We start from the raw sequence: 16,228 nt of genomic DNA, 5'->3' as shown, positions 1-16,228 counted from the left end.
AGTAAATTCTTGGTGACTTTAAGTTGTGTCCAGCTACAATTCTATCTAGCTCTCAATGAATTGAGAATGTTAAGCTCAGAACACAAATTTGCTAGCTTCCTTTGATATTAGTATCAGATTTAATAAGTGAAATACATCCTTACTTCTCTGGCCCCTGTTACATTAATACAATATTATCTCTTAAAAATCCACTGCAACCTGTATAAATGTTGGAGAAATATTGACACAAAACCAGATACTTTAAAATAGCCTCTGTGCAACAGATGTTTCAGCTTGATTACAGATGAAGGTGCAGGCGAAGTTAGAGAAAATATTATTTTGAGCACAACAGAATTTGGGAAGATTCAAAATGCAGGAGCAGAGTGTGGTGACTTTTCAGAGCTTTAATGAATGAGCTAACTGTGAAATCTGGTTGTCTCAATTTCTTAAAGTATGTGTTATTGAGATACAAAATCTACTGTGTCTAATTTATATATGTAAAATATACACACAAGTTTAAATCATTTAATTCTGCTGTTGTGCAAAGGAATGGAGAGGTTACTCTCTCATTTTCCTCATCTATCTTTACTCTAAGCTTCTCCTTACCAGAATCTTTAAAATATCATGGCCAGTAATATCAGCTGGCTGCCCAGCTTAAGAGACCTTGGGCCCTTTTTTCTAAGTGATTAGTAGAAAGAAATGCTGGTTTTCTTCTTCCTATGTTCAAAGTGGGTTTATAAGCTGCAATTTCAAATGTAGTAGCAATAGCAATAGCACTTATACTTATATACCGCTTCCCAGTGCTTTACAGCCCTCTCTAAGCAGTTTACAGAGTCAGCATATTGCCCCCAACAATCTGGGTCCTCATTTTACCCACCTCGGAAGGATGGAAAGCTGAGTCAACCTTGAGCCTGGTGAGATTTGATCTGCCAAACTGCTGGCTACCGGTGATCAGCAGAAATAGCCTGCAGTACTGCATTCTAACCACTGCGCCACCATGGTATTTCTTCCAATATAAATTACAGTGTTTTAATTGTTATGACACAGAATAGCAAATAAACACAGAATAGAAAAAAAAGCATTTGTGATAAATTACAGTATATTTAATATATGTAGAGGGGCAGCAAGAGTTAAATTACTCTAGTAAAGAGTAGTTCCATTATTAGTCATATTGGTTGTCTAGAAAGTTCAGTTTTAACAAAAAAGACTTCTTGTTTGTGTAAATAAGATACAACAAGTTACCAACACATAATGTTTTGAATTATTGTAGAAAGTGTTTGTGTTGTTATTTGCGTCATTTTTTGTTATTTCAAGATAATGATTTCTGTTTGCTGATGCTTTTTTGTGCATGTATTATTCCACTGTTTCACGTTCTGCATTGGCTACAGTAAATGGATTTCTTTCTATATTTAGAACGTTGAAACATTTATGCTAAATCGCTATGAATTATAGAAACAGAGAACACTCATTCCTTCCATGCCTGATGTTTATGAGTTTGCACGATATGATTAATGAAATGAAAAAGAAGTAAAGCTAGTCTCTGGATTCTTTTTCCTTCTTTTAACTGTTTATATTAAACTGCCATTTCTTCAGCCACAAATATAATAAGGATGTTATCACAATGTGAAAACCTCCCTATATTCCAACTTATCCCAACCTGGTGTCCTCCAAATGTACTGAAATACAATTTGGTCCACTGTTGGAAGGGTGCCAGGTTAGGGAACATTTTTATATATTTAGTCCCAGTTGTTTTCAAGCAGGTCCCATTCCTTCATCTAACTTTCGAAGATGAGTGGAATGGCACAAACGTACACTGAGTTATAGCTGTACACATTTACTCAGAAAGAATTTGCTTGGAACAGGATTTCCACCTTAATGAATGTCCATAGCACTGGAGGGTGAATCCAGAAGAATGCTTCTTACTTAACAAAGCTGATCATTGGCCATCAACATTTGTCTGGATCAATAGCCACCCACGTTCCTTTGAAATGGCTGCTCATATAAAGTGCAAAATTTGAAGAAAACCATTTTTTCTCTTAAACTAAGAAGGTGGGCTTATAGTCAAATCCAAGCAATGGATTTTGAGAGACAGGGGTGGTAAATGGGATGTTGATGGATGCACTTGGATTGGAATCGGATAAAGTTTATGAATCTTTTTCTGATTACAGGAATTCTTTAAACTGAGCAAGAACAAACTTAGTTTTTTTTAAAAAAACAAATAGCAATTCCAAAATTTCATTGCTTAAGATACCACCATGGCTAGTGTGCTTGATAATTCAGTAGTTTTCAAATTTCTTTCAGAAATCTTTTGACACTAAACTAGTGGGTTAGACATATCAACTAATTTATCAAATAATTTATCACATACTGGTTTCAGTATAGAACTATATTCTCTTGGGTTGCTGCATATACTCAATGTATTTTAGAATGGCCCACTGATTATTGATTGAGTAGAGACTTGGAGCTGGAGAACTGTCCTTCTAACTCTCAACTAGGGTTGTCTTCACCTGGGCCTTATCCTTTCAAACAATCTGATTGAAGTCACAAGGAGCCACAGCAGAGGGATAACAGAGCCACACGTGGCTTCAGAGCCATGGTACAGAGTCTTTTGACCCTGTATCTGTAACCAAACAATAACACAAAAGAAAGGTAGTTTATTGTTTTTCACTGTTTTTCATGGAAAGCCACTTCCTAAGTAGAGTTTGATTATGAGCTTTCTTGATTATGCCTTTCTTTTGGTGGTCCTGAATGGGCTTTTCCCCACCTCCCCTGGCAGCTGTACAGTACTTCCTATCTCACATTTGGAGAATTACTGAGTACAGTACAGTTAAAAATAATAATTAAAAACCTCTCATCAGTCAATACCTCCTATTTAATGCAGAAGTCACTGAGAAAATACAAGTCTTGTTTGAATACACCTCTACCTACCTATCAGGCTCAAAGAAAGGGAGCTACAATACCGCAAGCATGCTAATTATACAGTACCCAGAGAAGCCAGAATAACATAGAATTGTCAGTGACCCTGACAATTGTAGGATTGGATGACTCAGAAGGGAGCATAGATGTTGATCCAAAATTATACCTCTCAACATTGATTCAGGCTAATATCTTTATTTGCTTCTTCCTTCCCAAGGTTGGATAGATACACAGTAAAACATTTTGCATGTTTACCTAGAAGTAAACCTATTATTATCACTTCTAGAGAATAATGCAAAGATTACATTATGTCTTTAGGACCTTCCAGATATGAAATATACTGCTTATTCAAAACATTGCAATAAAACAATCCGTCAAAACAATAAGAGAATACATGCCAAGCTAATAATAGCAACAGCTATTGATTGATAATTCTTTTTTTGGTGCATTTGAGTTTAGGCACTAGCAAATGCTGTCTTAGCAAAGTTTGTGAGAAGTGGTTTGCCATTGCCTCTTTTCTAGGGCTGGGAGAGAGTAACTAGTCCAAGGTCATTCAGCTAACTTCATGCCTAAGGTGGGACTAGAACTCATAGTCCCCTAGTTTCTAGCCTGATAGATAGTTAACCACTACACCAGGTTGCCTCTCTAATAATTCTTTGGTGCTATTAATTGGGCATTGCTAATGACATAACTGATCTTTGAAGAATCCTTCAGCATTTTTAGCAATAAGTAATGAATGTTGCTTGTGTGTTATAGAAGTCAGAATCCTATCTCTTTAGTTTCCTTGAGCAGCCCCTGGAATATATTGAGGTTTCAAAATTCAGTATAAATGAAGTCTACCGGTATATTACAACCTGTGAAAATGTCTGTGAAAGTGGATGATGCTGTGACTTAAGTCAGCCTGTGTATTTTTTCACATGTGACCTCTCTTGTGCAGTATGTTATAAGTGTTCCAAAATCAATGAAAATATGCAAAACGATAGCTTTCACAATGCATTGGAAAACAAAAGAAACTTGATGGGGACATATTGTGTCAGGGTTCCAAGTAACACCCCTAACAAAAGAAGGCTCCGAGGTTTGAGTTTCCTCAAAGTTCTATTTTATTAGAGATGTCACATTGGCACATCTGGGAAAACCTGAATCTGAAAATTTTCAGGTTTTCCCTACCCAAGTGAAAGTTCAAGACCCTGCCCAGCACTCACATGTCCATCACATGGTCCAATCAGGTATAATCTAAGTCAGGAGTTACCTCCTAGTCATCTCATCACAGCTGCAGTGCCAGTCGACCTTGACTTTCTGAGAAAAATGTTATTATGGCTACATATCACCCACACTCTGTATAATCCCCCCGCCCATTTCCCCACAGTAGAAAATGTAGCAGACCTGAAATCCCAAAGGTAAAAGATGACTTCCAGGTCTGACATATTGTTTGAGGCAATGCTTTAAAAAACAAAATAAAAGCTGTGCTTTATCCATATTGGAACTGACATTGTGGATGAGAACGTTCCTTTATTTGTGATTGTTTAGCTTGTAGTTTTCCTATTCCATTCCAGTTTCACACGATTATTTCCTATAAATTTTCCTGCAGGGAGATGCACAGTTGGTTGCTAATTGGTCAAGTTTCTATTGTGCTTAAAAACCATAATCTATTAAATTGATCCTGTATCAGACATCTTGGTCCAGTTACTTAGTATTTTGTTATCAGGTCTCCATTTGCCTGAGGTGTTGAACTATATACAACATAAAGAGATGGACTAAATAGAGAAGCACCACAGAGTATGCCTTTATCCAACTGTATTATTTTAGATTCCATGCAGGAAGGCTTTTCCAATTCAAAATGTGGCATGATGGGAAAAAGGTATAGGATGGCCAAATATTGAAAAATGGAAGAAAAACAGGACACTAAACACTGTAGAAATAGGGAGAAAGAAACCTTCTGTAGGAAAGGAGAGAATTGTTGAGACCTTATACTAGCATTGATAATGTTGCCAAATTTGGTAATGAAATATCTCCAGTTCAACCCTTATCTACAAATATTCTCTTCTAAAGGAGAGAATAAACAGCAAAGAGGAAAAAGAAACTTCAGAAGGGAAAATATTAAATGTTTGTGGAAGAAAAATTATCTCTTGGCAATGCAAGAAATTGTTTAAGAAAGGATAGACTTTAGTGGGAATATGCATTTTTCAAGTGATGAGTTTATTTGAGGCCAATAGAGATTATTCTTGCAGCATCTAGTTTGTATTCATTATGAATGTGGACTATTCAGCATTTTACTATCTGAGTATTACTTGAGCTGTAAAATGGTCAAACATTGTTCCATCTTTTTAAATTTTGGTTATTTTATAATTTTACTAATGATGGTATATTTTTTCCTAGGTCTTATTTGGTACTGCTGATGGTCAGGTTATTGTTATGGATTGCCATGGCCGAATGCTGGCACATGTTCTTCTTCATGAGTCCGATGGCATCCTTAGTATGTCCTGGAATTACCCAAGTTTTTTGGTGGAAGACAGTAGCGAGAGTGACACAGATTCAGATGATTATTCCCCACCACAAGGTCATTTTTCTTTCAGTTCAGTGTTTGTATATTTTTGTCCTGCTTCTCACTGTGATAGTAAGACAATATATTGTGTGCTCCAAACATTTATATATTTCTTTTCACATCCGTGTTCTCCAAATTCATTTGGAGGAATTTTATACTGCAAGAATTGTTTAATTTTAAGTTCACAGGGATGCTAAATTACCATTACATTCTGTATGACTCATTTACCTCCTAGTTGTATATTGTTATGCATTTTTGACTATATAATGATATCTTATAAATCAGTCTTCCCCATCTTAGTGCTCTCCTAATGTCTTGGGACTACAATAGCCTGGCAATGGTGGAAATTTCAAATCTACCAGGAAAGTCCCATGTTCAATAAGATTGATAAATTAATAGCATCTTCTCAAATGTTGGGTTATCTGTTTCCCCATCTATGCCTTCTGCACATGTACATACCTGTTCTGACCCAGCCTTCACAGAAGCAAGAAGCAGATTCCGTGCAAAGAAAACCCATCTTTATTTACACATTGGGAATTAACTGCATTCACCAAGAGAAAGTCCAGGCAAGAGTCCAGCAATAAGTTAACTGAAACCATAGTCCTTATTAGCTTGTTATGCTAAATGTAAGGTTGTCAGCTCCTAGCTGGGAGGCTGAAAATTAAGTCAGTTCAAACAGACAAACCTCAGTTTTGGCAAGGCAGTCTTTGTAGCACAAAACACATAAGACACAAATTTTCCAAAAATGCGAACAGTTGTCTGCGACAACCAAACCACTCCACTTTCCTCCTATTTATTCCCCAGCCAGGGAGGGGCCAGTCAGAATCCACGTTTGTTTTGCTTCCCAAGCTGGCTCATTGTCCTCCGTTGCTCACCTCTCCTATCTGTTCTGCACATACGCTGATCTGGAACAGGTCCCAGCTGTTTCACCTCCTCACTCCTCTCTGATTCCAAAGGCAACTGCCTCTCTGGCTGGGAAATGCCAGACGGCCCTAGCTCTATCTCTGTGTCCAATGCTGAGCATCCATCAGAGCCTTTCCCAGGCTCCAGAACTGGCCCAAGTTCTTTCCCAACCTCCTCATTGTCCGAGTCTGATGCCAGCTCTGCTGGCAGCTGGGGGGCCCACAACAATACCCATATTTTTTGGCACTGTAGCTTCAGTTAGAATCCATAGTCATCTTCTAATTAGACACCAGCAAAGTTGATTTAAAAAGTACTCTATAGACCTCTGATTTATTTTCAGGATCAACACATCTTCATAACAATTGAAAAGATTTCCAAATTCTGTAGAGCTCTTTGAGTATATTATATGAATCAAAAATATTTGATGAAAAATGCATAGATAAACTATGGAATTTGCTGGTCATTGCCACCAATTTAAATGAGTTTAAAGATGAATAACACAAACTTGGGGAAGATCAGACTATCAATAGTTATTAGTTGGAATCATACTACTTTGATTCCCCTAAGATCAAAGGCAATATGCTGCTGGATATCGGGTATTGAGGAATAACACCTGGTGAATTATTCTTGTCTTTGTATTTTTCTTTTGAAATTCTTAGTTCTAGTTCATAAGATATCTTCTTATATTTGAATATAGCAATATTTTGGCATCTGGTTCCTCTTCTAAATAACTCTAATGATGTTTTTAAAAACCCTTATTTTTGCAGTATTTTTTGAACAAGGACATTGAATGTTTATGACATCTGCAAACGGAGTAGCATAAGTTGTATATTAACTAGATTTTTACATTTCTTCCACATCATTGCTGAGGATTGAATTTGCACATTGTACATTGCGTGCATACTTTGCTTAATTAGACACATTTTCCAGTCAAAAGCACAAAACTAAGGAATTGTTTGTCTGAAGCCATTGAACAGCTAGATTAACTCACATTATCAGTTCTTCCATGATTTTCTATTCTCAGAACCAAAACACAAGACAATAAGCACGAATTTCAAAAGGGCAAGTACTTTACTTATTTCAAAAACTAATCTGTCGCTTGACTGCTATTAATTACAAGATTTCCTTGTTTATCAAAAGGGAAGTAGAAAGAGATAATCTCTAGCTGCCAGCCTTCCTTAGGCTATTCCAACTTACTTTCAACCAGTGGAACAATTAAAGCAGGAGTATGTGCAGCCCGCTAAAGCCATAGGTGTGGTCTCAGAGTCCTAGCAAAAAATAATGAATAGCAAAATGTAGTCATTTTTTAATGTGGTGGTAGGCTGATATCATTATTTATGATATTATTATATATGCTATTAAGGGACGTGGTGGCTTAGGGGCTAAGACGCTGAGCTTGTTGATCAGAAAAGTCGACAGTTGGCGGTTAGAATCCCTAGCGCTGCATAATGGAGTGAGCTCCCATTACTTGTCCCAGCTTCTTCCAACCTAGCAGTTCGAAAGCATGTGAAAATGCAAGTAGAAAAATAGGGACCACCTTTGGTGGGAAGGTAACTGCATTCCGTGCGCCTTCGGCATTTAGTCATGCCAGCTACATGACCATGGAGAATATCTTCGGGCAGCGCTGGCTCTTCGGCTTTGAAATGGAGATGAACACCACCCTCTAGAGTCGGGAACGACTAGCACATATGTGCGAGTGGAACCTTTACCTTACCTTTAGAATGATATTATTAGATAGATGGAAATAATTATTAGATTCTGCCCCAACTACTTGGTTGGTCTTAGCGGTGCTTATGTTCTGACTTTCAACTCTAATGGTCCTTAATCTGAGGAAATATAGCATATCCCTCAGTTAAAACAGTTTCTTGCTCTTCCTTATACACTTTTTTAGAGGTGCCCCAAAGAGGATCTTCCAACATCTGTGGGACCTTTCTGAAATCAAGTTTCTTGAGTGAAGTATCTCAGATCCCCAGATTACTTTATATTATGTCCCTTCAAGCTAAGAAGCTACAGTAGAGAGGTTATGTTAAGTAATTGCCTTTCAGTACTCAGAGTTTTGAAGGGTCTTATATTTTAGCCTGGATCCCTGTCTCTCTCACCACTATAATAAACACAGTTGCATCCTGGTTATCTGAATTGAAAAAGGAGTTGATTGACACCAAATTCAAAAGGTGGCCCTTAGAACTATGCACATTTTAGAAGAGGTCTACTGAAGTGTCTTGGCAAAATAGTGTCCCACTTCTCTTGAGAGGAGAGGGAGCAAATGCTTCACTTCTGTAAGTAACAGGGGCTTCCATTATGAGTTCAGAATTCTTGCTAGAAGGACAAAGTAGCAATCAAGACAGATCCACTCCACCTCCATTAAGTCTCAAACCGAAAGGACCTCTCAAGCAGGGGTGAAATGCTACTGGTTTGGACTGGTTCTCCCGAACCAGCAGTAAAAAAATGCTATTGGTTCAGGTGAATCAGTTTTTCCGATGATCAGCTGTGACACTCAATTTATATTAGCGCTAATCTAATTCATGTGGCACAGCAGATTCCCCCCCCCCCCCGCTGTTCTACTTGCCTTTCAGGCACACTCAGTAGCAGGCTCTGCCCACCTGCCCAGTCATCATCACATCAATTTTTGATGCTCTGTCCATGCGTGGAAGGTCCTGCGCATGCGCGGAGGTGCCGCATGCACTCACATTTGCAAACCGGTAGTGAAGGTAAGTAGATTTCACCTCTGCTCTCAAGTCAAGTTGCCTTATTCTGCCCATATCCTATCAAATAAGAGAAAACAACCTCCCTCCCAAGACCAAAGAGAGAAAGCAAAAGAGGAACACCCCACCCCCAAGGATTTGGTTTTCATTTTGAGCATGCAAACTCCACTATTTATGGCATTGCCAGATGAATCTATGGAAACAGGCTGCTGCTCCCAACTTTGCTGTTTCCTTTCATTGGAAAACTTCTGGTTTATAATAAATTAGGACAGGAGGTTTATTCTGAGATTGCTTTACAGTGCCATGTGCCTTGCTGTAGAAGAATAAAGCTGGCAGGTGTGTAAATTACGCTGAGTCAGTCAGCAGTGGGTGAACTTGGTTCAAGCCTACTTCTATTGAATATGCTAATCTGACATATTCTTATGAAGCATTGTGTGTTCCATTGATCTGGTTTTGACTCACTAGAAGAGTAGGAGGGAGTTGCTTGAATTAGATCTATAAAACAGTCTCAGTTATATGATACTGGTTTTCAGTTCTCCACAACTTAGCAGAATGCATCTAGAGCAGTGGTTCCCAACCTTTTTTTGGCCATGCCCCACCTAAGCATCTTTAAAATCCTGAAGCACCCCCTGTGACATATAATTCTTACTTTGCTCAAAAAGTGAACTCTACTCACATGGAGGGGGTCTAAAAGGCTGTTAACTTGGTTTAAACAAGGTTCAAATTGCCCCCATTAAAAATCTAATTGCGCCCCCCGGTTCACCGACAAAAGGGCGAACGACAAAACCGTGCCCGACTAAACCGCGTCGCTGACGTCATCAACAGGGCGACAACAGCGCCGAGAAAGAAGCACGCTGTAAACCCTAAACCTAAACTTAACCCCTAAACCTAACCCTAAACCTAATCTTAAACCTAACCCTTAACCTAATCCTAAACCTAACCCTAAACCTAACCCTTAACCTAACCCTAAACCTAACCCTAACCCTTAACCTAACCCTAACCTTAACCCTTAACCTAACCCTAAAGCTAACCCTAAAGCTAACCCTAAACCTAACCCTTACCTTAAGTTAAATCGGCTTTGTTTCGACGCGCTATTTAAAGCGCTCTTCTTTCGACGTGCTGGCTGTTGTCGCCGCGTTGATGACGTCAGCGACGCGGTTTAGCCAGACGCGGTTTTGTCGTTCACCCTTTTGTCGGGTCATCCCCCCCCCCCCCGTGGGGCATGGGTCCCATGTTGGCAACCACTGATCTAGAGTGATGTTTGAAGAAGAGCTTTCTCATGCAGTGGCAGCCAGAATTAATAAGTGTTGAAGATGGTGCTACAAATATACAATATACAGTGTGTGTGTGTGTGTGTGTGTGTGTGTGTGTGTGTGTGTGTGTGTGTGTGTAAAATATATAAAGTACATATGTGAACACCAAAGAAATAACTTTTTGGAAACATGACATTGTTTTTTAGTAGTTTCTATGTTCTCGGGATTCATCCTGTTCTGCCTGTTCATGGACGGTCATGTTCTGTTTTAAACTATGGGCTACCTAAGTATGAAACATGAATATTTCAATCTTAAGAGGTTTCAGATCTGGAGTTCTTGAGAAATGAATGGTCCCCTCCGCTATATATATATTTTCATTTCCTGAACATGGATGAATTAGTACTGAAAGAAACATTGAATAAAAGAATATGGTGTGAATATGCTGCTTTCTCTCATAATTGAAATGCAACAGGATTTTTTTCCCGCATGTTCATCAGAATATTATGAAACGTGAGTCATAAATATTGTTGCTTCAAGAGCTAGATCTGGTCCACTAGGTTCTTATTGGCAACCTTTGGATACTGGTGGGAATAGTTCAAACACTCCAAACTTTTTTTTTCTCTTAGCATAATTGGCACTCCATACTATGCCTCTGCATTGGCCCAAGTCAGTTCCTTTTTTCTATGTGTCAGCCTGGATAGAGACAAATACTTCATGGCACTTATTGGTTTGTTTCCAAGCTATGCGAGCAAAATGTTGTGTTTTGGAAAGTTTTCTGGTGTCAAAAGTTTGCAAGCAGACTTATGAAGCTACACTGCATGGGTAGAAGTCTTCATAACTTCCTGGATCAATGTGATCCATTTACAGATTGTAGGGGACTCTGATCATGATGTGAAATGTATTTTTAAGGGGAAACAGGTCTTCCATCAAGTAATTAAACAAGCAAATAAATAAATAAGATAAATCTAGTTTTTACAAAATGTGGCAACTTTCTCAACTAATAGATAGACCAAAAGACAGGAATCCCTTTGGAGTGGTTGCAGCAAGGCCTCTAACTGAGGAGTGGGGCAGTCTTCTCCAACCTAGTGATAATGGCAATATCCTTTGCAGCATGGGGCGAGATTAATGGAGATTGTAGTCTAGTTTATCAGGAAGGCACTTGGGTTGAGGAAGAGAAACCTGGATTTTGATGGTTCATTGAGGGATCAGTATTAAGACAGTAAACGATAACAGAGATGGGACCTTGGAGGTCATCTAATCCAAACCCCTGCTCACGCACGAGACCTGTACTAGGGATTCAAACCACCGAACTGCCAACCTTTCTGATCAACAAGCTCAGTCTCTTAGCCACTGAGCCACCTAGTGGCATTAACATTATAGATCATCCTGGAAGGAGGATGGGGCTTGTCTCACTTATAAGGACTTTCCTGTCGAACTGGAAACATCTATTTTCCTTTCTAATTTTACCTTGCAGATGGTCCAGCGGTATATCCAGTCCTAGTTCAGAACACCAAACAGCTTCTCACTGTCAGCTTCACATCAGGAGATATTAGCTTAATGAACAACTATGATGACTTATCTCCTACCACCATCCGCTCAGGGTTAAAAGGTACAAAAGAGAAATTCCTTGTTTGCTTAAATTTTGATTGCTATGACAGCCTCTGTGTCATGAAGCTCAACAACTGTGCACATTTTCTCCTAGCGATAGTGACACCTACCTGTCAAAAAGGAAAACTTAACAAAGGGATTCTTTTTCAAATAAAAGGGTTGCTAGTTTTGTTGCTGTTTGTTACCCCCCCCCCCCCAGTCTGTGGTTCAATCTTGGACTCAGCTCAGTTATTCAGCCTCTCAAAAACTTTGACTCTATTTCCCTCACACTTCCTAAAGTTGTTAACATGGTAATTTTAAACTGTTAGAAGGGGAAAATATGTGATTGGAGAATACTCAACATTAATTGTTTTAATTAACTGTCAGTAAGATGAAGTCAAATTTATAGCTTTTCTATGATCCTTTTTCTTCATGCAAACATAAGGTCACAATGTGGGAGGTGGCCTAGCATGATTCATGAACCCAACTTCTATGGTTTAGTAATCATGGCTTATGAATTGAATGAGGGCTAAATCCAGACTTTCTGTCAAGTGAAACCCTTCAAAAAATGCCCCTTGGTGGTTGAAAGGCTTGCCTCAACATGGAGGATAAGACAGGAAGAATAATTAGGGAGGATGGACTGTTACTGTTACTTTTATAATGTTCATTCATGTGCTGTTTTGCTTATTTCTTAATTAGTGGCAGCCGCCTTAAACATTCCTGTGGTGAAGATGAGTCTAGGATAAATGTAGAGGATCTTATGAGAGGATCTATTTGCTAAGTTTCTGCTGTTTTGTGGTTTTAGATGTAGTGGCTCAGTGGTGCACACAAGGAGACTTGCTGGCTGTAGCAGGCATGGAAAAACTAAGCCAACTGGCTGAACTTAACGCTGCTTCTTTTCTGAAAAGTGCACTCGTCAAGTTTTACAATATTCATGGAGAACACATCTACACGTTGGAGACCCCTGTACAGGTAAGTGTTATGCTGAAGAGCATGACCTGAGGAAGAAGGTAAAAGCCCCCCAATATATATTCTCAAATAGAAAAATTGCTAGCGTGATAGTACAGATACGAATCACTGAATTATGAATTACACAGAGTCATTGTGACTTATTTAACTACTGTTAATAACTATTGTTAACTATTGTTAATAAAATGGAGAAAAGATGGAAATGATAAGAAGGCTTCCAACCTTTCCCCTCCCGACTTTCCAGAGCAAATATAGGGTATAAATCTTTAACAATCAAGATTTTGAAGAGGTAAATTAAAAAAAAAGTTTTTGCACTCCGCAGACCTCCCAAAAACAGCCCGTTTTTCACCAAAAAAAAAAAAAAAATGGGCATGAATAGCTTTTAGGAGGCTTGTAGAGTGCTCCGGGGGGGCGGGGAAGGGCCCAAAATGAGCAAAAAACAGCCTGTTTTTCGCAAAAACGGGCCCATTGTTTGTCATAAACAGGGCATGCATAGCCTTTAGGAGGCTTGTAGAGTGCTCCTGGGGGCTGGGGGGGGGGGCAAAATTGAGCAAAAAAACCGGCCCATTTTTCGCTCATTTCTGCTCTTCCCAGGAGCACTCTGGAAGCCTCCTAAAGGCTATACACGGCCATTTTGGGGAAGGGGACAGGGTTTCAGGAGGCCAAAAATACTGTATTCAGTGTATAAGACACGCCCAGGTTTTCACCCTCTTTTTTGAGGGAAAAAGGTCTGTCTTATACTCTGAAAAATATGGTACCTCTCAGGCCTGAGTTATGTGGAAAGGCATGTGGACAATAAAATGCATCCTACTGAAAAATCTTTAAAATATGATTCATTGATACAGAAAAGTCTAAAAAAATTTTTTTCCACACAGCGCCCCATAATCTCAATTTGCTGGGGTCATAGGGACTCACGTCTGCTCATGGCTTCTGGGCCTGCCCTGTATGTTGTCCGCGTAGAGCACCGAGTGTCCAGCTTACAGCTCCTGTGCCAACAAACAATTGCCAGCTCTTTGAGGGACGACAAAGATATCAGTAAATTAACCCTGCCTCCTCGGCTTTGTTCATACCTAACCACTGCCTTTACACCAACCATAAAGGTAAACAAATGGAAGGGTGATAAACTTGTCAAAATTAGTATGTGGGGTCCTTGGTGCTCTCTGACCTTGGTTGTTTTCTTGCAGATGTTTCATTCTAGGTAACATCATCAGTGCTAGGGTGTGTATAGTATAGTATGGCATGTAACTATAATATAGAATGGAAGATAAGTCTATCTTAAACTATAGAACAGTGTTTTTCAACCACTGTGCCGCGGCACACTAGTGTGCCGTGACATAGTGTAAGGTGTGCCGTGGGAAAATTACTTTATATATAGTCAATATAGGCACAGAGTTAAATTTTTTTAACATTTTCTAATGGTGGTGTGCCTCGTGATTTTTTTCATGAAAAAAGTGTGCCTTTGCACAAAAAGGTTGAAAAACACTGCTATAGAAGGGACTGACATTAAAAAATGAAGTACAGAATCACATTGTAGATTAAGGCAGCAATTTTGACAACAGTGGTGGGTGACCCACAACCTGTATGGGTTTCACAAGCACCCATATTTTGATCCTCAAAGCATTCCTGGGGTAAGGAGGTATCTAATTTTTCTAAACCACATTTGCATGTTGGAGGAGATTTTGAAAATCAATAGCCTTATTTTTTTTCCCCTTGCTTTTCAAGCGGCAAAATGATTTTATGGCTTGAATGAAGACATCAGTTCTACACCACCACCCCCAAAACAGACCAGAAAGTTGGCCTCCTTGTTATGGAGATATTATAATATCACTGGCTAAGACCTCCTGTTAAATTGCCACTTCTCCTCCCTGCCTTTATTTGAAAGCAATTTCCATTGAATTCGTTGGCCTAAATTCAAGGTCTCATAAGAAGAAATCAAAGCGATGTTTAGTTTAGTAACCTGCATAACCATAAATGTAGCTCATCTCCTAGCTGAATCATAAAAGCTTTGTGCTTGGCTTTTATAGGACCTACTTTAAAAAGCTCTATTTATCTAACATCACTGTTGATTATTACACTTTTGCATACAACAAAACTTTCATTATAACTGAATAAAGTCAAAGGCTTAATTGAATTAGTTTGAAGTATGTGCAAAATCCAGAATGACATTGAGCAGGTCTTCTTGAATGATAGAAAGGTGGTGAGAGAATGAGTGGTATGACTTTTTTTTAATTCTACATTTAACCCAGCCTCCTATCCCAGACCCTAACAACATGCGAGATTTTGTTAGTTACCCAACATCTGGCAATGAAAGGCTTCACTGTACAATGAAGCGGACAGAAGATGATCCAGAAGTTGGAGGTCCTTGCTATACATTGTATTTAGAATATTTGGGTGGTCTGGTGCCTATATTGAAAGGTCGTCGAATTAGTAAACTCAGGCCTGAGTTTGTCATCATGGACCCTAAGACAGATGGAAAAGCAGGTACAGAGTTTTGAGTTGGCTGTTCTTAGATTACAGTTCTAGTTGTGACAGAGTCATGTTGTGCATGGATTTCTTACACAAATATCATGTATTGTATTAGAAATAGCATATTTTAAGATGCACAGAAGTTCTACTGTCAATCTGCTGCTCTCTAGTATCAGCCTTAAACTTGTTCATGGAAAGGATGATTAGAATGACATAGAATTTTTTTCCTCTGCTAATCCATAAAACTAGTTTGCCTCCTTAAGAATAGCCATGCTATTTATTTCTCTTATCAGCTATTCAATTTGTCTTTTAAATTGTAGTCTCATAATATTATTTGACCTGACAGGAGGGCCAAGGAAATATTTAAACTGCTCAGAGCATTCCCCCCCCCAATTTTGTAGAAATGCTTGTCAATTCAGATAACTGAACATTATTTGTTTGAATTCAGAGTATTCCATATTGCAGTTATATAGCAGCTACTACTTATAGAATAAGCTGTAGATGACTGAGCTATAATTGTATCTGATTTGTGAATGCTTCTGTCTTCCTTTTTCCCCCTTTTATATAATAGATGAAGTCTATGGAAACAGCTTGATTTCCACTATGATTGACAGCTGCAACTGCTCTGATTCCAGTGATATTGAACTGAGTGATGACTGGGCTGGGAAAAAATCTCCCAAAATCACTCGTGCTAGTAAATCACCCAAACTTCCCAGGTATTCTTTCTCCCATCTGTATATGAATGTATTATTCAAATGCATATGCATATATATCCTTCTGGGTATGTATTATTATGTATATGCATATGCAAAAATATTGCCCCATAAAATTAGAATAAAAAGCAGGGAGTTTGCATGGGTTTGGATGATCCTATAGCTAGGATTCTGCCCGGTTCAGCGAACCACCAAACG

The 16,228-nt window shown here is 38.8% G+C and overlaps 1 protein-coding gene across 1 annotated transcript in view; it reads left to right on the top strand.

Moving 5' to 3' along the window:
• TULP4 (TUB like protein 4) overlaps positions 1–16,228 on the top strand; it is a 64,471-nt gene that overhangs the window by 36,769 nt on the left and 11,474 nt on the right. Inside the window, exons 4-9 of the mRNA XM_014057588.2 lie at positions 5,272–5,452; positions 11,770–11,904; positions 12,688–12,854; positions 13,727–13,951; positions 15,098–15,332; positions 15,889–16,033. Coding sequence (XP_013913063.2) covers positions 5,272–5,452; positions 11,770–11,904; positions 12,688–12,854; positions 13,727–13,951; positions 15,098–15,332; positions 15,889–16,033 — 1,088 coding nt within the window. The remainder of the gene's footprint in view (positions 1–5,271; positions 5,453–11,769; positions 11,905–12,687; positions 12,855–13,726; positions 13,952–15,097; positions 15,333–15,888; positions 16,034–16,228) is intronic.

The sequence above is a fragment of the Thamnophis sirtalis genome, unplaced genomic scaffold, assembly GCF_051295495.1.
Source record: "Thamnophis sirtalis isolate CommonGarterSnake01/CBP01778 unplaced genomic scaffold, rThaSir2_p1.2 scaffold_6, whole genome shotgun sequence".
Taxonomy (NCBI): Eukaryota; Metazoa; Chordata; class Lepidosauria; order Squamata; family Natricidae; genus Thamnophis; species Thamnophis sirtalis.
The sequence above is the reverse complement of the archived record's forward strand: the minus strand, read 5'-3'. Positions and strand labels throughout refer to the sequence as shown.